The 24,225-nt window shown below is 62.2% G+C and overlaps 2 protein-coding genes across 7 annotated transcripts in view; both read left to right on the forward strand.

The window, feature by feature from the left end:
- Nucleotides 1-24,225, forward strand: part of ZNF469 (zinc finger protein 469) — a 290,420-nt gene that overhangs the window by 241,923 nt on the left and 24,272 nt on the right. The gene's annotated exons all lie outside the window — the stretch shown is intronic.
- LOC137214542 (spidroin-1-like) lies at nucleotides 71-23,385 on the forward strand. The gene is made up of 14 exons (XM_067718423.1): nucleotides 71-131; nucleotides 1,026-1,210; nucleotides 2,089-2,283; nucleotides 3,744-4,192; nucleotides 4,279-4,460; nucleotides 4,571-4,699; nucleotides 8,099-8,348; nucleotides 9,561-9,746; nucleotides 9,850-9,931; nucleotides 10,239-10,481; nucleotides 13,747-13,873; nucleotides 19,070-19,177; nucleotides 23,001-23,062; nucleotides 23,302-23,385. Exons 1-14 carry the CDS (start codon nucleotides 71-73, stop codon nucleotides 23,383-23,385), a joined length of 2,343 nt encoding a protein of 780 aa, XP_067574524.1.

Below are 24,225 nucleotides of genomic sequence, written 5' to 3' on the forward strand. Positions count from 1 at the left end.
CCCGCTGGCCTGCCCACCTTGGCTTTGGCTCACTGTAGATACGTGGTGAGGGAGAGAGCTGGGAAAGCGCATGACCAGCCCACTCTCCTGCCCGCTGCAGACAGAGCTGGAGCTGGAGCCCAGCATTCAAGGTAGCCACGGTCCCGCCCGTCCTCTGCCGGACAGCCTCCTGGTCCATTCAGCATCCAGGATGCTAGCTCCTGCTTCCCACCTCGCAGCCGGGACGCCTGGCGTCCTGTCCCCCATCTCCACCGTCCCACCTTCCCCTGTTCCGCCCGCAGTCTTTCTGGCACCCCACCTGTCATCACCTGTGGGCCTGCCCATCCCCCGCCAGACTGTCCCCCGTGAACAGCAAGATGATGCCGTGCTCAGAGCTCTGTCCCCGCCAAGCCATGCAGTGCACTCCGCACCCCCCGGCTGGGGGACTCTCAGGATTTCTATTGCCAACCTCGTTCTCTGATGGAGTCGGGGGCTGAACTGAGCCTAGTGGAGGGAGGAGGGTGGGGACGGGGTGAGCTCTGTGAGACATCCTTGCGATTGCCTGGGGCTAGTTTATCCTCACCTTTCACCTGGTGGCCATAGCTGGGGTGGCAGACGCCGTCTTCAGGGGCTGATCGCAATCTTGTACTTCCCTCAGCCCCACCATCTCCCTGGGTGGAAAGAAAAGTAAGACCGTATGGTTGGGCAGGTTGTTCAGTGCACAAGGGCGCCGAGCCTGTACTCTGCTCAGCAGGCCTCCCTCCGCACACCCAGGCTGTGTCCACCCTGGGGGTGCCTTGTCCTGCACACCCAAAGGTCCTGGAAGCATGAGTGGCAGCCCCACCATAGACGTGTATGCCCCGCACGGACTGCTTTCTTTGCTCGCGAGGACCGCGCACGCGGTGCCGTCACGTGTGCACCCTGGAAGCTGCCCTGCAGCAGGGCCGAGGCCTCTGTCATTTCAGACTCGGGATTCCCTCCTTCCTCGGGTGCTTTCAAGCGCTTCGGCCCCTCAGCCTTCTTGTGGGTCCACGTCACTCCTGCAGGTGCCCCCTTGGACTGGCTCTGCCAGGCCCCCTTGGGGAAGGGTAGGAGGCAGGGGGGCCGGGGGGGACCGGGCCTGGCTGTGGCCTGCGCTGTGAGTTCCTGCAGCTGGTCTTCAGCGCCCGGGGCCCCGCCCCTGCGCACGGCCGGCCTTCGGTCGCGCGTCCTGGCTCCCAGTGACCAGAAAGTGAGATCAGTGACTGCACTGGCAGGACTTTGGGGGCCGTGACCCCGGCGTCAAACTGGAGGTTTTCTGCTCATTACTCACCCCAGTTCTTGTCAGGATTGAAGTGGTCTCTTAGAATTACATCCTTGTCTAAATAAAGCTGGCATTTTGAAGGACAGTTCCAAATATAAGCTCCTTTTATGAGCGTGGGGAGAGCTTGAGGATGGAGGGGGGCTCCCTCCAAAATGCGGGGCTAGTCTGGGGGACCCTGGGGGCTTACCTGCCACATCTCGGCACCGTCGTCCCAGGCCCCCTCCCCTCCCCGTCTTCCCCATCACCCAGAGCGAGAAGCAAGAGGGGACCACGGCCTGCCGCCCAGGAGCTGGCAGCACAGCTGTCCTTGCCTCCCCCAGGGGGTCCTCACACCCACAGCTCTCACCCTCCCACACAGGGGTGGGGGTCACTCGAGTGAAAAATGGGTTTGGGGTGAACTCAGAGCCGGGGTCAAGGCCCTCTCAGCCTCCCCAGAGGCCATAACTAGGCAGTGGCCCCCTGGGGGCCCAGTTTGCATCACAGAGAGGGCCAAGGGGAGGTGGCCTTCCAGGTGCGTCCTTACGCAGCTGCCTGTCCTGGGCTCGGCCACCACCTGTAGCCAGGGTCAGCAGCCAGTGGAGGGGGGAGGGACCGTACAGGTGAGGGCAGGTGGACGGGACAGGGACCCGGGACCAGAGCAGCCTGCTCCGCCGTCTCCAGCCCCCTGGCGGGCAGGCAGGCGGGAGCCAGCGGCCGGCTGTCTGCTAACAGCCTCTGTCCTGACTCTGGGCTGCTCGCAGGCGGGCATCCCAGCCAGCAGCTAAACAGAATCCACATTCATGAGCGGCCCTTGAGTCTTTCCAAAGGCCCGGCCCGCCGCCCTGCAGAATGTGACCATTGCATTTTCTGAATTCCTCCGGGGTGGCCGGGCCAAGGTGGCCGTGTGTAAACGGGGACTGCTTCTCCGGGCCCTGCATGTGGCCGGCCGGGCGCTGCCCTCTGGGGACGCTGCAGAACCGGGTCTCTCTGGGTTCCTGGCTAGGGGCGGGGCCCGGGGGGTGGTCAGTGGGGAATTGCCACGGCCGTGGCTGGACGGGGCGAGGGAGCCAGGACCAGGTCCTGGTACTGGAGGAGGTGGCCCCGTGGGTGGAGGCTGTGGTGCTGTGGGCTGGTGGGCACCTCGCGTCCTACGTCAGCCCTACTCAGCAGGAACCTTGTTTTTAAATATATATATAGAGAGTTCATGTATCAGAAAATTCACCCTTTTAAAGTGTACACGCCGCCAGTGGTTCTTAGTGTGTTCACAAGGTTGTGCAACCATCACCACCGTGTTGTTCTAGAACATTCTCATCACCCCAGAAAGAAACCTGGCCGTCGCTCCTGCCCCTCCGCCAGCCTTGCCAACCACTAAGCGACTTTCTTTCTCTACGGATTTGCCCATTCTGGACGTTTCACGTGAGCGAAACCACACAGTGTTTTTCTTTCTGTGACTCTCTTCCCTTGGCGTGGCGTTCGCCGGGTTCATCTACACTGAAGCCGGGATTGAAACTTTGCTCCTTTTTAAGGCTGAATAATATTCCAGCGTGTGCACGACCACGCGGTGCGTATCCATCGTCCGCGATGGACACCTGGGCACTTTCACCCTTGAGCTGCGTGGATGACTGTGCTGTGGACATGCGTGTACAGGCGTTTGTAGGGACGTGTGTTTTCGGTTCTCGTGGGTAGACATCCGTGGAGTCACGTGGTCACTCTAACCTGTCCAGGAGCTGCCAGACCATTCCACGCTCCAGCTGCACCATTTCCCGTTCCCGCCAGTGGGTAAGGGGATGGGGACCTTACCCTCTTTCTGTGGACAAGGAAACTGGGGCAGAGAGGCAGAGGCGCTGCCTTGGGGTCACTTGCCAGGAAGAGGGGCCCGGATTCAACCTCTGCCTGGACGCAAAGGGGAGACGGAGGCAAAGAGTGGCCGTCATGACCCCGAGGCCATGTCTTTAAGGACAGTCCCGCAGTCTTGCAGGAGGCTCTGGCCCCCGCCCCTCCCAGAGGCATCTCCCCTGAATGAAAGGGAGGCCAGGTCCCCTTGAGGCCAGACCCTGCTGCTCTGCTAAAAATGTATGGTTGCCCGCGCTTCCCCCAGCCTTCCCGAGGGGTTTCTTCCCAGGGTGACTGTGCCCTCCGACAGGGGCCAAGCACATCACTCAGGGACACTGGCTCTGAACTGACACTATTCCCAGGAGATACCAACATCACTTGCTGAGATCAGGTGACCTATGCAGTGTTAGCTCAGGTCCGTCCAAAAGTGGGCCCCGTAACCTGTTCCGTGATTACTTCCATGGTTCCAGAGCACACGGTCAGAAAAGACAAGCCCAACAACTAGCGGGGTCCACGGTTCTCACCCCAGAGAGGTTATAACACTTGCCCAAAGCCCACCCAGCAGAGAGCAGTCAGAGGGGTCGGGGGCTGGGGCCAGGTGTGCCCTCCAGCTCCGTCCAGGGGCGTGCCCTGCCCCGGGCACTCCCAGGCTGGCTCTCGCCATGCAGCCAAGCACGTCATGCTTGGGCCCAGCACAGGGAGCGAGGCGCTGGGGCTCGGTACCCCGACCCGGCAGGCTGGCTTTTCCTTAGCTGTGACACGCGGAGACTGGGGGGAGGTGGGGTCCTCCCTGGCGGCCGCAGAGCGACACCACAGGTGCTGCCTCGTGCCTGCGTCTAGCAGTCAGTCATCTGCGCGGGACTGCCCGGGCCAGGCTGTGCTCCAGGCCTGGGCCGCTGTGACCGGGCCACCCCCTCAGTCCTCCTGGGGGCAGCGACTCCAGGAAAGGGGCGAAGGGGGCGTCTGGGCGGGGTCAGGGGAGGCCGGGAGGAAGAAGGTATTCCAGGGGCCGATCCTAGAAAGAGGAGAGCAGGAGCAGGGGAGGCCGGGGGGCAGCACGGGCCCGGCCAGCCGCCGCCCTGGGGAGAAGAGGGCGAGGTGAAGCGGCCGCCTCCCTCACACAGCTCCGGGTCAGCCGGGCTGCGCACCCGCCCTGGTTCTTACCGCACCCTTCTTTGTCCCAGGGGCCCGGGGGGCCACGCGAGAGCAGCCGCGGAGAGGGTGACGCCCTCGCGGGGCCCTGGCCAGGGCTGCAGGGGGCACGGCCCCCCTTCAGCAGTCACTCCCCCACTCAGTCGTCGGGCTGGTCTGCACCACGATGGGAGGGTGGGCACTTGGCAGGCGCCGGAGCGGCGGCCAGTGCCGGGTGCCCGTCCCCCAGGAAGCGGGGCCGCTGAGGCACAGAGGGAAGGGCCTGGGCCCGGCCAAGGGGCAGGTCGGGCCGCCAGCCCATCCGGCCCACCTCCTGGCCTGTAGAACCCCTGAGAGGCCGGAGCTTCGCTGCCCGCGCCCCTGCCCTGCGGGGCCGCCTTCAGATCGAGGGAGCCCGAGGCCGAGGCCTGCCCTCGTCGCAGCCAGTGGCCGTGTGCAGCCGTCGGAGCAGGGGTGTGCGTGCATGTGGGCGTGTCTGTGAGCCTGTGCCTGTGTGTGTTGTGGGGTGTGCACGTGTTGAGTGAGTGTGCACACGAGTGTGTCACGCGTGTGGGTACATGTGAGTGCGCTTGTGTGCGTGTGTGTATGCACGTGTGTGTGCCTGTGTGCACATACGTGAGGGTTGTGTGCATGTGTGACATTGTGTCGCGAGTACTGCACGTACACGTATAATACGATATAACCAAAGTACACAGGTAAGTTTAAATGTTCTAGAAACTACATATAAAAACAAAAAAAGAAACGGGTGAAATTAATTATATTTAAAACAGCACGTCCAAAAGGCCATCACTCCGACATGGGATCAGTACAAAATCAGTGAGGCAGTTTAGGTTCTTGAGGTCCAGTGTGTGGTCGTGGCCGCCGTGCAGTGCTGGTCTCCAGGTGCCCTTCAGCTGTGGAATCCCTGATGCCCACCCCTAGCACAGGGCCCCTCCCGCATCCAAACCCTCCTCACCCTTCTCACTGCTTCCTCCAGGAAGTCTCTCCAGACTGCACTTCCCTCTCTGGGCCTCAGTCTCTCCAGGTGGGGTTTGTGACCCTGGAACACACTCCTGTCTCACCCAGGTCTGCTGAATCAGAACTGCCAGAGGAGGGCCTGGGGTCTGCATCTTCATAAGCTCCCCTGGTGCCGTTAAGGCTTTACCCACGTTGAAGTTCAAGACCCTCTTAAGCCCTTATCTTTTTGTCCCTAGATGCCACGTTTTAGGTACGCTGGACAGCAGCTGTGCCCACGCACACCACTTCCTTGCTCACCACCATATCATTACACATGCTGTTTTCCTCTCTTTGGGATGTATGGAAAACTTCTATTCATCCTTCAAAACCCACCTCTAACATTGCCCTGCCTTTCCTCTGAGAAGGCTTCCCTTCCACGGGAGCATGAGTCCCCTCCCCTCCGTTGCTCCTTCTTAATTCTGCCCTGCGCACAGTGGTTCCATGTCTCAAGTCCCTGGTGTGCGGTGGCAGCTCCTCTCCGAGCTCCCGGAGTCTGGCCAGGCCCCAGCATGGAGCGGCCTGTGAGCATGGATGTGGAATGAATCCGCGCGTGCGTGGGTGGGTCGGTCTCTGCAATCTCAGTAAACATCTGGCCACAGGGCCTGGCAGGAAGCTGACCTCGAGGGTACCACTCGGCTGGCAGCCGTCTATAAATACATTCTAAACTCGGACCAGCCCACATGCATTCCTGCTCCCGGAGTGCCCTCCCAGTGGAAGAAAGGCAGCCGGCGGCCCTCCAGGCCTGGCCGGGGTGGTCGCTCCTGGCGAGCGGGAGCATGCCCGCTCCAGGGTCAGCTCAGGGCCCCCGAATCCGATTGTTATGTGAACAAGCTCACCGGCAGGCCAGCGCCCAGGCTGCGTCTAGCTCTGAGAAAGGCTCCCGGTGCCGGCAGCGTGCTTTTCGTGGATGTCCAGGCTGTGTTTATGCCGGGCCGGTGCCTGGGGAATAATTAAAGTCTCAGAGGCTCCGGAAGGGCCTGCCTGCTGTTCGTAGGTGCTGAATCTGTGTGTGCAGGCCCGAAGCCTCCTGTGCCGTGTTGCCCGGGGCCTGTTGAGCAAGAGATTGAGGCTGGTGTTCAGGGGGCTGTGAGCTGAGCCCCGCAGGGCCCAGGGGACCCCGTCGTGTCGGGCAGAATGAGGGTCACGGGAAGGGTCAGCCAGGCTGGGGCCCTCAGTGTGTCCCCTCCTGGGCCCTCAGTCTCCCCACTCGCCCCGCAGCACAGCTGTGCCTCCTGGCACAGGGGCGCAGACCTGTATGGCCGGCAATCGATCTGCAGGGGCTTTGCCAGCCAAGGGCCAGGCCTGGTGTGTGGCGACGGACCATTGTTCCCCCAGAAGGTGGAGTGGACGCCATCTGGCAACCAGGCGTCTCGGGCACGTGTCTCCAGGAGAGGCTGTCAGGCCCCGAAGTGTAGAGACCGCTCTGATCTTCTGGTGGCCGCACGAGGAAAAGAAGCAGGTGGCGCGAGCTTTCATGATGTGCTTTATCTAGTGAGCATCTCAACGTGTCGTCTGTAGAAGTGACCGGAGAGCCATTTCACCTTCTTCTGGGCTCATCTTCGAAGGCCGGGTTTGGGGGCGAGGGGGAGCGTTACTGCGTGCACTCAGGGCAGCCTGGGGGCAGGGGGAGGGGGTCGCGCTCCCATCCCAGCTCCCCAGGGGCGCTCCCTCGGGTCGGGCCTGGCGTGTCCTGGAGCCCGGCTGTGCCTGGTGGGTTCATGGCCCCGGAGGCCCGGGGACGTGCAGGTTCCAGCGGGTGAGTGAAGGAGACTTGCGCTGTCCGCGGGGACTCAGGGCTCAGGGACTCCCAGCGTCGTGGTTTCCATGGGGTCTCCGTCCTCATGGTCCCCACAGACAGCCGTGTCCACCCCGGGCCTGAGAGGCCTGCCTTTCACCTGCTCCCGCCCAGCCCCTCCCTACTCCCCTGGAGGCCGCCTCGGCCCAGGCAGCCTCAGGCTGGCTCAGGCGGCCCCCACAGGGCTGGATCAGCCCTGGGACCCCCCTCCCTGGGACAGACTCTGCAGGCGGGTCCTCAGAAAGTTTCGGAAAGGAGGAAGTTTCTCTGTGACCACAGCCAGCCAGTTAGGAAGCTCTGGAGGTGGGCGGGTGGACACGTAGACGACACGACAGGTTATCGTGCGTGATATATTGTTACACGTATAACACTGTATATTATATAGTGTCGTATACGGCGTGTCACCCTAAACATTTAACTGTGTGTAAGTATATGTGTAATGTTATATAAGGTGCACATGTGGGTTACTGGGGTCCTGTGCCGTTCCATGTACCACGTGCCAGGCACCGTGCTAGGATTTTGCCCAGATGATTGGTGTTCCTCTCACTCTACCCCTCCGGGCAGGTAATATTAAGACACTACAGTTCCCATTTGAGGCTCCGAGGCTGCAGGGACTCGTCCGAGGTCACACACCCAGCAAGGGGTAGGGGTTGGAACCCCGATGTCAGCTCCAGGAGGCCGTTTGTCCATCCCACCATATGGCCCCCACCACCGAGAGCACTGACGGCCTTGAGACCGTCCCTCCCCTCCGGACACCTGTCCCCGAAGGCCACGGCCCTGGGCTGTCCCAGGTGGGCTCTGCCTCCTCAGCCCACGCTGGTCATCTCGCTGCCGGCCGAAGCCCCTCCGCCCAGGCCCCCGCACAGGCAGGGTCACCCGCGGGGATGTCTGCTGTCCGTTCACTCATCTTCCGTTCCCATCTGACACCCCACTCTGGGTCCTTTCTCCTTGTCACCCCACTTTCAGCTTGACCGCGTTCTCATGCGTCGATTCTCTTGAGTACAGATGACAGAACAATTCCTGATTGGCGTGTGGGGTCGAGAGGGCCCTGGGATGCTCAGGTTCCCCGGGCGATGCCTGCGAGTCGGCCTCTCAGCCTCTCGGCTCCGCCTTTGCTGCACTGGCCTCACAGGAGACCCTCCTGAGGGGGCAGAGAGACCGCATGGCTCAGGCCTCTGTCCCACCCGCCAGCCCAGCAGAAGGTCCTGGGAAGCCTCTCCTTGGTGGATTCGTGCTCACCACTCCCGGGTCTCCGTGGCCTGAGGACGCCCTGGGGCAGGTCTGTGTCGTGCGCCCGCCCCCGGACCTGAGGTGGGAGCGGCCCTCCCAGTCTCACGGCCTGGGCCTTTCCCCCCCCGGCATCGTCTGTCCCTCATCACAGGGTCTGCCCACCCCTCTCCCGGCTGTTGGGGAAGGCAGGGTGAGGACAGAGGGAGGTGGGCAGATTTCAGGGTCCTCAGGAGGAGGGGAGGGCAAGGCTGTGCGTCCTCCTAAGTCAGTAAATAAGAGTGCGAATATTTATTTCTATAGGTATCCTGTATGTATGTGTGAGACAGATAGATGACGGATGGATGGATAGATAGATAGATAGATTCTCTCTGTGAGATTGCTTTTAGACGTGAACCAAGGTTTCGGTGGCTGCAAAAGTTGGAAACCCCCAGGCTAAGATGACCTCAGACCCCTTGTTCCAGACGTCCTGGCACCCTGGCATCTGGGAGTGACAGTCGAGAGAGGAACCTGGCCCTCATCCCCGAGCCTCCCATTTGGGGCACAGGCCCCAGGGTGTTAGGGCTCCAGGACCCTGGGGCACAGGTCAGAGGCATCTCTGTGCCGGCCGGGTTGGCACGTGGCAGACGGCGCCGCTTCCGTCAGCACGCTGGACAAAGCTGAGTCAGAGAAAACAAAACAAAGGCCTCAGAAAGCGCTTTCTCTCAGCAAATAGAGACAGTGCTGGAGGAAGTGAGCGTCCCCTCCCTCGGATGAGGCTTTGATCCCTGCCCCTCCCGCTGCGGAGTCCGAGGGGCTCCTACAGTGACCGCGGCGGGGGGGGGGGGCGAGAGGGGCACGGGGCCCTCCCCTCATTTCTCACCGAGGTCCCCCTGCTCAGGACACATCTGGGTGCAAAGATGCGTTCACTGGGGAGGAGGATGGGCTGGCCGGCACCCCGAGGTGCACATGAACTTGGATCTGCGTCCTTGGCAGTAGCCCGGAGCGTCTGGGACAGGGATTGTGAGCAGACGGTCAGGTGGGATCCAAGTCGCTTTCCCACGGGAAAACAGTCATTTTCACGGGTCCCGGGACAGAGCTGATGGTGATGACGTTACAACAGCCGTCACTGGTCTGCACTTACTGTGCTCGGAGCTTGAGTTGCACCATCCTGTTTAATCCACTCAACACCCCACTTAGAGAAGAAGGCTAAAGCTGAGAGGTTTTGAGGACTACAGCTACCCACTGCTGTGTAACAAGCAGCCCCAGCTAGGGGATTCACACAGCTGCAGCTGATCACTTTTCGTCATTCTGCAGGGTGGCAGCGGCACTTCTGCTGGTCCCGCCCCGGCCCTCAGGGGCAGCACTGGGTTGGCGGAAGGCTGGCTGGTCCCAGCTGGCTGTGCTCGTGTGGCTGGGCCCAGGGCCACCTAAGTGGGAGGGCTGGACCGTGCCCACAGGCCAGCAGGAGCACTGCGACCCCAGGGGCAGGGCACCCAGGAGGTGGGAGCCACGTTCCAGTCTCCACCCCTGCCAGGCTCTGTGTGACACAAGCATAGTGTGGCCCCAGACAGTGCTCCGCCCTCTCTGGACCTCGGTTCCTCAGGGAGGAGCTGGGGATTACGTCATCGTGCCTGCTCACAGATCAGGCGATGGAGGTGGCAGCTTGGGGTGAATGGAGGGTCCAGGTGAGCTGCTCCTGTCAGCATCTGCCGTCGTGGCCATCGCTGGGGAGCCCAGAGCCATTGGCCCTCGTGGTGGGAGGGGACGGGGACACCAGTGGACGAGCCTGACCTCCAGGGTCAGCACATCCGAGCCTGGGTGCCGCCCCAGCCTGCGGCAGCCTTTGAACCTCAGCATCCTCGTGACCCCAGCTTCCACCGGCGTCTGGCAGCTCGAAAATTGGCTCCATTCTCCAGATGGGTAAACTGAGGCCCCACCTGCTGGCAGAGGGGCCCACACTTAGGCCTTTGCGGGTGACTTCTGCTCTCCTAGGAGCACCCTACCCAGGCTGGCCGGGAAGGAGCACAGTCCCGCGGTCACTGTGGTTCCTGGAAGCACTTTGCTTTCTGGAACCTCCGCACCCAGTGGCCTCCTCGGGGCCTGGGACCCAGCCTCTCCGATCAGTCCCTCCTCTCAGCTGTGGAAACACAGCAGCGGCAACAGGAGGGCTGCTCGGCTGCGGGTCAGCTGGGCACCACGGTGCAGGGACCCCAGTCGGAGGCGGAGGGTGAGCAGGTATCGCGCCCTGGCTCTGTCTGTGCCTCTTGGCATCTTGATAACAGACAGAGGTGCCCTGCTCTCCAGGTGGCACGGGAGGGTCTTCAAGGACCCCCAGCACAGTGGGTTACTGCGGCCGGGGGCTGCGCCAGCCCAGGGAAGGTGCCTAGGGATGGGACGGGGATGGGAACGGCCCGGAGCCAGCAAGGTAGTGTCTCCCTCTGGGAGATGCAGGAGTGTCTCCCTGAGGAGAGCGACGGACCATGTCCTGGGTCTGGTCTGGCTCCCCCACCCCCGGCCCCTTGCCGGCTCTTTGGCCCACGAGGCCCTGGAACCCTCCATAGACTCAAGGAGAAAAAGGACCCAGTCCCCAGATGGCTGCGTAAGGTCCCTCCCCCCATGGGATCACAGAGCTGACCAGGAGTGAGCACTGGGGAGGAGGGCGTGTCCCCTTCCCAGCCTTGGAACAGAGCTGTCGGTGTCAGAGATGGTGTCTGTGCTGCGGGCACCCACGCCATCCAGTGCCAATCATGTCGGGTCCTCTCTGGGGGAGGGGGTTCACCTGGTGGGGGAGGGGGGCAGTTGCTTACTCCAAAGCGTCACAGCACCGGCAGCCCTACTTTGAGCTGGGAGGTAAAGTACAGCACTCAGGGCCCCGAGACTAGAATTCTAGTCCTGGTGACAGATGGATTGTGGGTGGAAGGTGATGGGTGCGTGGACGGATGGATGGTGGACGGATGGATGGTGAGTGGATGGATGGATAGATGATGGGTGGATGGTGGGTGGATAGATGATGGGTGGATGGGGGGTGGATGACGGATGGGTGGATGGTGGGTGGATGGGTGGGTGATGGATGGATGGATGGATGGATGGGTGAATGGTGTGTGGACGGTGGATGGATGGATGGGTGGATGGTGTGTGGACGGTGGATGGCTGGATGGTGGGTGGATGGGTGGATAGATGGTGGGTGGATGGATGGGTGAATGGTGTGTGGACGGTGGATGGCTGGATGGTGGGTGGATGGTGGGTGGATGGTGGGTGGATGGGTGGGTGATGGATGGATGGATGGATGGATGGGTGAATGGTGTGTGGACGGTGGATGGATGGATGGCTGGATGGTGGGTGGATGGTGGGTGGATGGGTGGATGATGGATGGATGGGTGGATGGTGTGTGGACGGTGGGTGGGTGGATGGATGGGTGGATGGGTGGATAGATGATGGGTGGATGGTGGGTGGATGGGTGGGTGATGGATGGATGGATGGATGGATGGGTGAATGGTGTGTGGACGGTGGATGGATGGATGGCTGGATGGTGGGTGGATGGTGGGTGGATGGGTGGATGATGGATGGATGGGTGGATGGTGTGTGGACGGTGGGTGGGTGGATGGATGGGTGGATGGGTGGATAGATGATGGGTGGATGGGTGGGTGGATGGGTGGGTGGATAGATGGTGGGTGGATGGATGGATGACGGGTGGATGACGGGTGGGTGGATGGTGGCGGCTGGCTGACTGCCTTTGCCAAGCATTGTGCCGAGCAGCAGGCACGAGAGCGAACCCTTCGGACGAGGCCCTGCCCTCCAGGAGCTCCCATCCACCTCAGGAGGCTGAGTGACCCAGGCGGGCAGGTGGATGGAGGGCCCGGGCGCCAGGCGTGGATGCTGCCCGCGGCAGGGCGGTAAGCTCCGGGGCGCGGCGCGCTGGGATGAGAGCGCCGGGTGGCGCCGTGTTCGAAGGTCCCCATGGAGACAGGCATCTGACATCCCAGTGGGGCCTGGCCCCCAGTCGCAGTCTGACCCCCCACTGTCCACCGGGGTCCACACCTGTGCCCCAGGCCTGCAGTGTTCACCGCTTTCTCTGAGCCCTCACGGCTCTGCCAGGAGCAGGGCGTGGTGGGGCGGGGCACGCCTGCCCCACGGCCTCACTCTGCTGTCTCTGGGGCCTCAGTCCGTGCAGGCCCGCTGGCCATTCGTCACCCTCACCAGGTTATTTTCCAGGTGGGGAAACAAGCTGGGCGCGGGGAGGCGGGGGTGAGGGGGCAGGGTGTGCCCAGTGTCACATGGCCAGTTAAGCTTCCCCAGGCTCTGCTGATTCTCTCGTCTGACCAACCCGAACAGAAAGACCCCATAAAAAGACCAGTTCACCCTAGGAAGATAAGACCATAACTGCTACACCAGCCACACATACCAGTGCTCAAATATGTGGAAGATATGTAGAGATCAGGACACTCGACTTTTACAAGGTCCAGACGCAGGGAGGGGAGGGGCGGATGGGTCAGGCAGCTGGCAGGCGGCCTGTGGAGGGCACACGGGGGTTGGGGAGCAGCCCCAGGACAAGGCGCAGGTGCCCCACGCGTGCATCCCACTTTTACTGTGTGGATCTCTACTTCCTTATTTCTCATCTTGATCCGGGACCCTTTCTATTTTGCAATTATTATGAATTAATAGCCTGGATTCTTTCACTGCCCTTGCACTCTCACAGGTGCCCACTTTGGACCGCGCATTCTCTTGGTCTGCGTAGACGCCCACAAGGGACCGCCCCCTGCCCTCACCACGCTGAGGGACCCTCCCTCCAGAAAGCTTTCCTCCTGGAGCTGACGGCGCAGACAGTGTCCACATGCCGTCAGGTGGCCCACAGCTCCCTGGCAATTCTGGGATCCTTAGAAAAACAGGTGGAATTTTTGTGGTGGTAGTTGTTTTACAGGATAACTGTTTTTATGGTGGACCTTTCTAAATATAAACAAAGGTAGCAAGAAAGGCATCCCGAGCTCTTGCCCATCACCCGCTGCGATAGTTGCTAACACCTGGTGCCCTGCCCTTGTGCTTATGCTCGCTGCATTTTCTAAAGCAAATGCCAGATGCCGCGTCATTTCGCCTGTGAGGACTTCAAGAAGTGCAGTCAGGGGCTTCCCTGGTGGCGCAGTGGTTGAGAGTCCACCTGCCGATGCAGGGGACGCGGGTTCGTGCCCCAGTCCGGGAAGATCCCACATGCCGCGGAGCGGCTGGGCCCGTGAGCCATGGCCGCTGAGCCTGCGTGTCCGGAGCCTGTGCTCCGCAATGAGAGAGGCCACAACAGTGAGAGACCCGCGTACCACAAAAAACAAAAAAGAAAAGAAGTGCAGTCAGCCCTTCAGAGGCGAGACAAACTGGTGCTCAGCAGCGGGGGCGTTTCAAATGGTGTGTTAGTGAGCTTCCGGTGTGAAGGGTTATTTGCCTTTTTAACCTAAATGAGGACGAATCGGAGGCCGTCCTGTTGCCGTATCCCCTTACGGACTCATCCCCTTAGGCCCTCTCGGCGGAGAGAAGGAGGGCTGGGCCCCAGAAGCTCCGGGGCTCCGGGAGTGTGGACAAGAGCAGTCTGGGACTCTCTGGCGCGGGAGGCGGCTTCGCAGCCCACGGGGCGCGGGAGGCAGGTGCCAGTGTGTGAACAAATGCACTCGGGGTGGTTTGTTTCTTCTCCGCTGGCAGGTGGGGGACAGTGGGAAGGAGGCTCAGACCACGGGGAGAGAGGCGAGGCCGGGTGGCCGGGTGAGGAGAGAGGCAACGAGCAGATCACTGGGCGCGTCGGGCGCCTCCAGAGAGCCAGCGGCTGACCCAGAGCAAAACTGACACCCAGCAGGGTCACCTGTGACCGCCCCACCCCCACCCCCATGACTTACATTGGTCAGGATGCTTTTCAGCCACAGGGGACTAGAACTCAACTCAAAATAGGTTAAGTAGAAAGGAGACTCTGTTGGCTTACCTTAACTGGGTTATGCAGGGCAAGCTTCAGGCATAGCTGGATCCAGGTGCTCAAATAGTGGCATCAGAATTCAGTCTAATAAAACAGGGGAGGGTCAGCCCCACCGGAACCACATGCTCACAGTAGAGGGGAGGGTGGTTTCCCAGAGGAAACCCAAGGTGCTATTGCCAGGAACAGGAGGATGGGTGCTGGGCGGGCAGGAAGCAGATGTTCCCACAGAGGGAACATCTGCAGGTGCAGGGAGGGTCCAGGAGTAGAAATAAGGCAGAACAAGAAGGGTCAAGCCCTGAGCCTCGGGCGCACCCACAAGCAGGATGGGGATTGCAGACTGGCAGCCCCGGGTCAAATCCACCTTGTGTATTTAGTTGGCCCCAGCTGTTTTTAAAACCATAGAACTCCACAAGGAAATCCAAGCTTCTGGTGGAAACCCCAGAGAAGCTTCCACACTGGGCCCATCATGCCGCCAGGAAGCAGTCAGCTGGGGCCTGAAGCCCCCGCTGGCCACAGTCCCTGCCATTCCCTATCGCCCACCCCCAGCGCACCCACCTCACCTGTGTTCTCGCCCCGCCCCTTGGGGCATTTGCTTCTGCACCTCAGGGCCTGGAGGGGATCGTGGGTGGAAGAGGCTGAGAGAGGGTGGGCCTGGGTCCCCAGCCCGGCAGGATGAACGGGAGCAGCGCAGAGTGTGGCGGGTGGGGGGGGCCCTACAGGCCCCCAGGAAATGCAGACAAGGTTTGGAGTGTCCGGACAGTGAAGACCAGCCCCTCCCAGCCGCCCCAGCGTGGCCACAGTGTCCTGGCCGTCGACAGCCCATCCAAGCCCTGCCGGCCCGCCCCACGGCCCAGGCCCCAAACGCCCTCCAGCCCGCAGCTCTTGGCCCGAGCAGCAGAAAAGCCCCTGCCCTTGAACAGCTCAAGATGGTTCCTGCATTCTTCCCCCTCCCCCCGCCCCCCCAAGGCTGATGCGCGGGTGCTAACGTGGCTGAATTGCTGTTGGGGACTTTGAAGGAAACTAATTAAAAGCAGCTGAGATGTGAAAAGCTGGAAGGTGGCAGGAGCCAGGGACAACTTTCCACGGGGCTCCGGAGCTGGCTTGCTGCCACCGCCAGCCATGGTGCCCAGCCAGGCCCCGCGACGGCCCGGCCTGGCCAGAGGACACAGCAGCCAGGAAACTGCGCATGCGTGGACCCCAGAGCTGCGTTCCAGCGCGGGGGGGTGGGGGTGGGGGTGGGGTTCGGGTGGCGTGGGGGGAGGGGCCGGCATGGCTGCTCAACTCCGGGCCTGCGGGGGGGGCGGTCCTGCCCCTCCCTGAAGGTGCCCTGCAGAGCCTCTGGGGTGCAGCCCCCATCCCCCAGAGGAGCACCCCACATCCTGCATCCCCCATCCCCCACGGTCGGGGACCCGCATCTTAAGCTCAGCAGAGGGGGACGGGCTTCCTCAGAAGGTGCCTCTTGGACTCTGTTCATCATCAAAGCAATTTCTGCTCTGTGTCAGAAACTCAGGCACAGATGTTTAAAAAGTGAGCAGGCGAGGCCCTGTCAGTCCCCTCCAATCCCCTCCGCAAACTTCCAGAATCCTCTCCGTGTGCACGGGTCTGGTGCCTAGACGGCTTCTGTTTGGTTTTTACGAGACAGATTACACCGCGTGCGCCGCTGGTACCTCGCTCCTTTGTTGGGGCCGCACAGGGTGGGCGTCTCAGCCGCAGCCCACTGGCTCCCCGTTAATCTCCAAGACGGCTCCCCAGGGCCCCTGGCGGCTGTGACACGGTGACCGAGTCCTACGGATGGCGTTTTGGGCTTCCAAGTTGCTTTTCTATTATTTCCTCCAATCTTTTTCTTAAAATTAGCATAAGCACATTGTTTTAGGGATAAAAAAGATCAACAGGCCGTGCCTGCAGGCTTGGAAGTGGTGGCATCTGTCAGCCGCCCCCTGCAGGTGCCTGAGGCCAACCTATCGGGATGGCGCCCAGCCTTCGCTCTCCAGCCTCTGTGACCCCAGCGGGAGCCAGCGGCCAGCCTCAGCCGGGCAGGCGGCAGGGCCTTGGGGGGCCGGTGTCCCTGTGCAGAAGCGGCTGGCCCAGAGCTGCCTGTGTGTGTATGCCAGTGCGTGCGCCTGGACGTGTGCGTGCACACCAGAGTTCCCCATGTGCGTGTGCACGCAGATGCACGCATGCACACTGCCTGCCTCAGAGCCTGCCTGGGCAGGAACCTTGTGACACCTGGGGCAGGGGAGGGGCACAGACCGGGAGGGAGTCACCAGGGTGGGACACCACCCTCCCAGCAGAGCCCCGGGGGTGGGCAGGGCTTGTCATACCCATTTTTCTCATGGGGAAATGGGGTCCCAGAGAGATGTTTTCCTGGCATCACTTTTAAAATATCTAAATTCGTCTCTTACATCCAGGCCTGTCTGTGCATCCTCCGGGCACTGGGAGAGGTGAATTCATACAAAAATAATAGTAATGAAACAACAGTTTACATTCGCTGAAGCACGTAATGAGCTCAGTGCTTTACAAACACTGTCTGAGGCAACCCCACAGACCCTGTGAGGCAGGGGCGATTGTCAGGCCCATTGACAGGTGGCTGAATGGGGCTCAGAGAGGTTAGGCCAGTTGCCTGAAGTCACACAGCAGGGAAATGGTGGTGCATGTGCTGTGACCACGACACCACACGGCCTCGGTCCCACTCTCCTGAGAGGGAGCTGACTGGCCTGGGCCCCCAGCGCGTGAGCGGGGCCAGGACCCTTCTCTCTGGAGTCCACCTGCCCCGGGCTGTCGCTCACACCACCTGCCCCTACGGACAATGGCCAGGGCGGGGTCCCTGGTCCCATAGTGGGGAGGCTGCAGAGCCCCCAGGTCAAGGGCAGGGCCTGGCTCTCTAGTGCGTGTAGTGGGGCTCGCTCCCGCTGCCTGGGAGACGGCCAGGGGACCATGGGCACACGCCAGCCGGGCAGGGAGTGGGACAGCACGTTGCCTCCCCTTCCTCTCCCGTCAGCTGGAGCCCATGGCAAGCATGTCCTTCAGCCCCTGAGGCTCTGGTCCCCTCATCCCAGAGCAGCAGGACATACAGGCTGCAGCCTCCACAGGCCTGATTCCAGGTCAGGGTCACCCCCAGGTCAGGGTCACCTCAGGTCAAGAGCACTCCCAGGTCAGGGTTACCCCGGGTCATGGCCACCCCCGGGTCGGCGTCCCTGGAGGGTCGCCTTCCTGCCAAAAGGCGTGCACTGCCCCGTCCTTCCCTACTCTATGTTCTCCCCACTCAAGATCTCCTCTGACAATCTGGGTCTCCAGTGGTCCCTCCTAGCGATATGAGAAGCCCCCAGCGGCCTAGGAGGGCAGACCACGTGTGGCAGGTCCCTGTGCCCACGGCCCCCAGAGCTGCCACGCATGCCTTGGGGAGAGACTGGCCCTGGTGATTTGCCCCTCCAGGCTCATGGCAGCTCCAGGACCTCGGCTGGGCACACGGTCAGACACAGGCAACGCCTGGGCCGGGACTCCCCTCCCCCGCAAGAAGGGAAAGTGGAGGACGAGCCCTGGCTGCCAGTCTCAGCACCTGGCCTGCTGTAGTCACTCTCTGTACCATGACCTCGAATGTCATGTGCCTTTCTGAGCCACAGCTTCCTCACCTGTAACACAGAGGAGAGAATTTACAGCCGCTGAGCAAACGCTACGGGCCAGGCGTGTGACACCTGGCGTCTCTTTTTTTTTACATCTTTATTGGCGTATAATTGCTTTACAATGGTGTGTTAGTTTCTGCTTTATAACAAAGTGAATCACTTATACATATACATATGTTCCCGTATCTCTTCCCTCTTGTGTCTCCCTGCCTCCCACCCTCCCTATCACGCCCCTCCAGGCGGTCACAAAGCACCGAGGTGACCTCCCTGTGCTATGCGGCTGCTTCCCGCTAGCTATCTACCTTACGTTTAGCTGGCGTCTCTTTTAATCTCACCACAGTGCTGGGAGGTAGGGACTGATTAGCAGGGTTGCAGGAAAACTGTTTACGACGTGTGCTCCCCTCTGGTCGGATAACGGAAGAGAGAAGCGCACCGTGCGTTGTTCCCTTTTTGCCTTGGTGGCCCGGAAGCGCGGAGCTTACTTTGAACCTCCTATGAGGTTTTTGGCTTTAGGTTTCTGTCTTGGCCACCTGTGGTGTAGGCATCGTTTTTTCCTAAGCCCCCTTTAGTCCGTTTTTGGAGCAGCAATACAAGCTTTACAGAAACAAAGGGGAATTAAAGCTTGCAGACAGACAGGGAGAGGGCTGTTGCCATCAGGGCAGTGTAAGGGGACAGGCCTAAAGAGAGGTCAGGGTCACAGGCTCCAGGGCGCTCAGAACGGCTTTGCCGGCCACCCAGAAGTCATTCCAGCAGATGCTCAGTTAGCACCAACTGTATGTACAGCACTGCCCTTCCGGAATCTTCTCGCTCCTCCGTGTCTCTCTCAGGCCCCCTTCCGGTCCCCAGGGGTTGGCTCACACAGGCTTCCTGGACGGGACCTCGTCCCCTCCAGTCCCCACAGACCCTCGCTGGCTCGAGGCCAGCCCCCCTCCACCACAATCTCGAAGGCCAGAGGGAGAGGACTCCCCGGGTCGGGCGCCCCGTGGCCATGAAGGCAGCACATGGTCACAGTGCCTTTTCGGTCCCTGCAAAGTACTGCACTTTCTTCCTTTCTTCCCTCCTTCTCTGCAGCTGATGAAAGGAAAACAGCCAGAGGGTTGGGGAGGGAGGGACGTTCCTCGGGCCTCCGCCAGCGACGCCCTCGGAGGCCAACAGAGCCAGGGCTTGTCTGGGATGAATATCTGCGTTATTCGGGCTGCACCCCGTGGGGCCGGGGCCCCTCCCTGGCCAGCCCTCTGCATCGGGCCCCTCTGCAGGGAGGCAAGGGGACGGGGGCTTCGCCTTCCAGGACCACAGCGTGGGCCGTGCCTCCAGAGACCCCCAGAGTGCGGTCCATGGAGGTCCCCCAGGAACCCTGAGCTCAGGTCAGTGTGCGGGGAAAGGACGTCCCCCACCTCACTGTGGCTCAGCCCCACCCACCCCCGCTGCAGCTCTGCAGGTGCGATGTCAGCGTCCCGGGGGACGCCGCAGAGCTAGCCGTGAAATGGCAGGATGCTGGCAAATAGAGTGGGGGACAGAGGAGGGGAACGCGAGACCGTGGAGTCTGATCACACCCGGGCAAAACTGCCGCCTGCGATGGAGGCTGGAGGCCTGCCCGCGTGGGGAAGCCCCGCAGGGGCAGTAGGGACGCAGGGGTCTTCAGGGCGGCGTGCTCCCCCGTACGTGCTGTGTGTGCGTGTGTGTGTACACAGACTCCCCCTTACGTGCTGTGTGTGTGTGCGTGTGTGTGTGTGTGTACACATACTCCCTCGTACGTTCTGTGCATGCGTGTGTGTGTGTGTGTACACATACTCCCCCTTACGTGCTGTGTGTGCGTGTGTGTACACATACGTACGCGCACGTATCTATGGATATACGTAAATATGTGCTTCTTTACGTATGATGCACGTCGTGATGACATTTTTTAAATATTTATTTATTTGGCTGCGCCGGGTCTTAGTTGCGGCGTGCGGGGTCTTCATTGCCACGTGCGCGATCTTCGTTGTGGCATGTGGGCGCTTAGTTGTGGCATGTGGTGGGATCTAGTTCCCTGAGCAGGGATTGAACCCAGGCCCCCTGCATCGGGAGCGCGGAGTCACGGAAGTCCCTGAAATTTAAATTAAAACTGGATAAAGCAGGGCAAGGAGATAGCAAGTCCTGGGGACAAGGTGTTGAGGTGGACCCTGTGGTCAGAGGTGCCCGCTGAGCAGCCAGCCTGTGGCCAGAGACGAGCCGTCCGTGGCTGTCTGGGGAGCCCGGCTCTGGGCAGAGGAGGCCGAGGTGAAGGCCCTGGGTCGGGTGTGCGAGGGCTCCGGGCAGGGGTCCTGCTCTGGCAGCTGCTGGGAGAAGGCAGTGGGGAGGTGGTGACGGGTGCAGGAAGGTGACCGCAGTGGTCCAGCAGGTGGGAGCAGGGCCACCGAGGTGCAGGTGCCGGGAGGACGTCAGACCCTGGATGTGGTTGAAGGGGGAGCCGACGGGAGCTGCTGATGGATTGGATGTCGGGGTGGAGAGGAGGGGGCAGCATGACCCCAAGCATTTTGGCCAGAGTGGACTGTTCACAGAGAAGTGGACGCTTGGTCAAGCCACGCTCCCTCTAGAGGCTCTTGGGGAGGGTCCCTCCTGCCTCTTCCAGCTCCTGGGGCTCCAGGCGTCCTTGGCTTGTGGCCACATCCCTCCAGTCTCTGCCTCCGTCTTCACATGGTCTCTCTTCAGTGTCTGTGTCTCTCCTTTTCTGTCTCTTATAAGGACGGTGTCACTGGATTTAGGGCTTCCCTAACCTAGAATGACCTCATCTTAAATCAGTCACCTCTACAAAGACCCTATTTCCAAATAAGGCTGAATTCACAGGTGCCGGGCGTTGGGACTTGGTGATATCTTTGGTGGGGGACACAGTTCAGCCCACAGCTCCCGTGTGCCCTGCCCCTCGCACTGTCTGGGCACAGACGGGGGTGGAGGAGCCACAAGCAACGAGACACAGACTAGAAGGTGAATCACTCCTGTTCGGACTCTCCAAGGAGGTGCACTGAGCTGAGGGGCCCAGAGCCCAGGCAGCCGACACGGAAGGTCTAAGAGGAACGTTCCAGGCACAGGGAACCTCAAAGCAAAGGCCCCGAGGTGTGCGTGAGCGCGAGGCTTTCTAGAAGGCCCAGGAGGCAAGACCCCGATGGTGCAGGGGCTTATGGGCCAGGGTGGGACTTGATTCCAATACCAGCGACGCTGTGGAGCATTTGCAGGGGGGGATGTGGCCCCCTCTGTGCTTGGAGAGACCCCCTGGCTGCTCTGGGGAGAGTGAAGTACAGGAGCCATCAGGGAAACCAGGGGTGGGGCATCACAGTCACCTGGCAGGAGATGGTGGCCTGGTCCAGCGAGAGAGGGGCCCCAGGGATGTAGCCAGACAGAGGCCAACCCAGGTCTCCGGGCCCTCCAGCTGGCGGCTGTGTGTTCATGGGCAACTGTCTCAACCCCTCTGGGCTCATCTGCAGAGTGAGGAGCAAGTTCTCCTGCTCGTCACACACTGGAGGGGACCCCGTCCCCCCTTCCAGTGTCCTGGGGATCTAGCAGGCCGCGCCGCCAGCCAGCCCTGCCCTCCCCAGGGAGGGACTCCACCCTTACCAGGCAGGCGGCTGGCAGTGGGTCTGGAAAGGGCGAGGCCCGCCTGCTCGTTGTGGGTGGTCAGGTGACGGGCAGTGACAGGCAGCCACTGGCATCTGCCACCCGGGAGGAGAGCCTGAACGCTTCTGCCCCTGCTGGAACCCAGGCCAGCCTCAGGCCAGGAACATGCCTGGGTGGGGGCCTGGCTCAAGGCCACAGTGCTCAGCTTGCCCCCCATCTGCTCGACCGCCCCCAGCCGGCCCTCTCTGCAGCCCATGCAGCCTGCTGTGTGACCTGGGGCACATGGAGTAACCTCTCTGACCCGTAGTGAAGGTTCCGGGAATCCTAGAACTTTCCAGGGTACCGCAGGCCTGCACCAGCCGTGGCGTTGGGGGACCTGTGTTCACATCCTGACTGCCCTAAACTGGGCCTCGTGGACTGGGGTCCGTGTCCATCCTGTTCTGTCCACGGTCCTGTCCCAGTGCCTGGAGGGGAGCCTGGCCACCAGGTGAATGAGTGAATGAGCGGCTGGGTGAACCTGGCCGCCCCCCACGGTGGGCCCAGTCTGGGAGGGACCCCGCCCAAAGAAAGGTCACGAGACCAGCCACAGGCCCAGGCGCCCCAGGCGCTTCGGCCCACAGTCCTTATTTTGTCTTATATGAATTTGTTGCCAGAGTTTCAAAATGGGGAGATTTCCCTTTAAAACCTAGATTTCTGGCTTTTCCTAAAAACTCAGAGAGCTGCCTCTGTGCTGCATTTCCTGCTCCAGCGGCTGCCCATTTGCAAGCCCGGCAGGCGGGATGGGCGCGCCAGGCGCTCATGCAGCCGTGAGCCCGTCAGCGGGAAGAAGAGTGGGGGCGGGTGCCAGCCCCCTCCCCCTCCTTGAAGAAACACGTGCTCATCCGGGAAGGGTCCTTGGCACTGGGGGACGCAGAAACACGTAAAACTAATGAAAAGCTCTGTCCGTGAGGAGAAGCGGCTGGGTAGGCGTGCCCGAGAGGGTGGGGCCGGGTGAGACCAGGGAGGCTGCCCCACCCGGGGGGGCGGGGCAGCGGCACAGGCCTGGAGGTCTCGCTCCGGAGCCCTCCTTCCTTCCTACGGCCCCAGAGGAGGGCGGACGGGACAGCAGGGCGCTGAGCAAGTGAACAGACGGTAGATGAGGGTAGATGAGAGGCTGGGACGGGGCGGCCTCCAGGAAGAGCCGTCGCTGCCCTGGAGGCCCAGCGGCCCTGTTGTCTCCAACACCGGGCTGCGTGGGTGAGCGCCCACCCGTCGGCCTGCAGCCCCGTTCCGCAACCCGCTGACTCTACATTCACCCTCCAGGTCTCGGTTTCCCCTTCCACGCAGAGCTGGTGGGTGCCGGGATGGGGGGGCTCCCTGCCCGGGCCTGGGGCGAGGTTGCCGAGGGGTGTCCGGCCGAGGCAGGGGTGGGTGGCTTAGCACGGGCGTGGCTCCGTCCCCGCGCTGCCCCTGGCTCTGTGGCCTCGGTCTTGGCTTTCCCATCTGTGGACAGTGGTGCCCCTGCGGCCGGGCCCTGGGTGAGCTCTGGGGACAGCGGGGAGGGAGCCCAGTCCAGCCCCCTCCCACCACCACCCCCCTCCCGGCTTTGTGTTCTAGGAGGGGAGGTGACAGGTGCCGTCAGGGGAGGAACCGGCAGGGAGGATGCCGGAGGGGCCTTGGTGAGACGGTGACCCTGAGCCCTGGCAGAGCCAGCGTGAGGGCTGGGGGTGGGCAGCGAGGCAAGCTGGCCCTGCAGCCGGCACACGGGCTGGAGGCCGTGGGGGGGGGGGGGGCCCTGGCTCCCTGCACTTCGTCACACCTCACGTCCCTCGGGCCCTAAGTCCCAAGTGTCTCCAGGAGGAAGGGGCGGCCCCGCCTGGCCTCCTCCCCCGGCCTGCATGCCCCCCGCTACCCACAGACGTCACCCCAACAAGCCAAGGGCTCCCCAGACGTGAGCACCTACCAGGCCTCAGGAACTAGGAATGAATGTGAACAAAGGTGACCGGCCTGGCCCATTGGACAGCCCGACAAGCGCCAGTGAGAGGGAGACACGCGCTCCTCCCCCGCTGCAGCCAGAGGAGGCCCTGCGAGGCTGCGAGGGCCACAGAGCCGGGGTCCAAAGCCAGGTGGGAGCGAACCGGCCAGGAGGCACGGCAGGGGGACGGCAACAGGGGCGAGGCCCTCAGGCGGGTCAGGGCTGTGGGTCAGGGAGCGAAGGCCACCAGGCTGCAGGGGGAGGGCGGCCTGACCGCGGACCCACCTCCACCCTCCTGCCCTGTGGCCTCCCGCCCTCTGGAGCAGCGAAGCCTGGAGGACACCCCACGGAGGGCAGCCACCCCCACTCCTGGGATCTGGGGCTCTTCGGAGCCAGGCCGCCGCAGCCAGGGGTCCACCACCACCCAGCTCGGCCCCTCCCAAGCCCGGGTCAGCTGCCCACAGCAAGGGCGCCTTTGGGGCTGCTTCACGGGGGGACTCAGTCAGCTGGATCAGGCCGGCCCGCGGAGAGCTGAGCCAGGCCCTCAGAGCCCAGCTGTGCAGAGACTGGCCGAGGCTGCACTGCCAGAGGACAGCCTCGCAGGAAACACCGGGGGACAGTCCTGTCCAGGGCCACGTCGGGGTGTGTGGCTGTGGGTGGATCACACCCCTTCTCAGAGCCTTGGTGTCCCGTCTGGGCACTGGGGTGATGACAGACGCCCCTGGCAGCTGAGGGAGCCCCTGCAGCCTCGGGGACCCGCAGCAGGACCCCAACCCTTGTGTCCCTCTCGGCACGCGGGCCCGGCTGTCCGTGGAGGACGAGGCAGCAGGAGAGTGGACGGAGCTTGGAAGTGGCCAGAGCGGGGCG

The sequence above is a fragment of the Pseudorca crassidens genome, chromosome 20, assembly GCF_039906515.1.
Source record: "Pseudorca crassidens isolate mPseCra1 chromosome 20, mPseCra1.hap1, whole genome shotgun sequence".
Lineage (NCBI taxonomy): Eukaryota > Metazoa > Chordata > Mammalia > Artiodactyla > Delphinidae > Pseudorca > Pseudorca crassidens.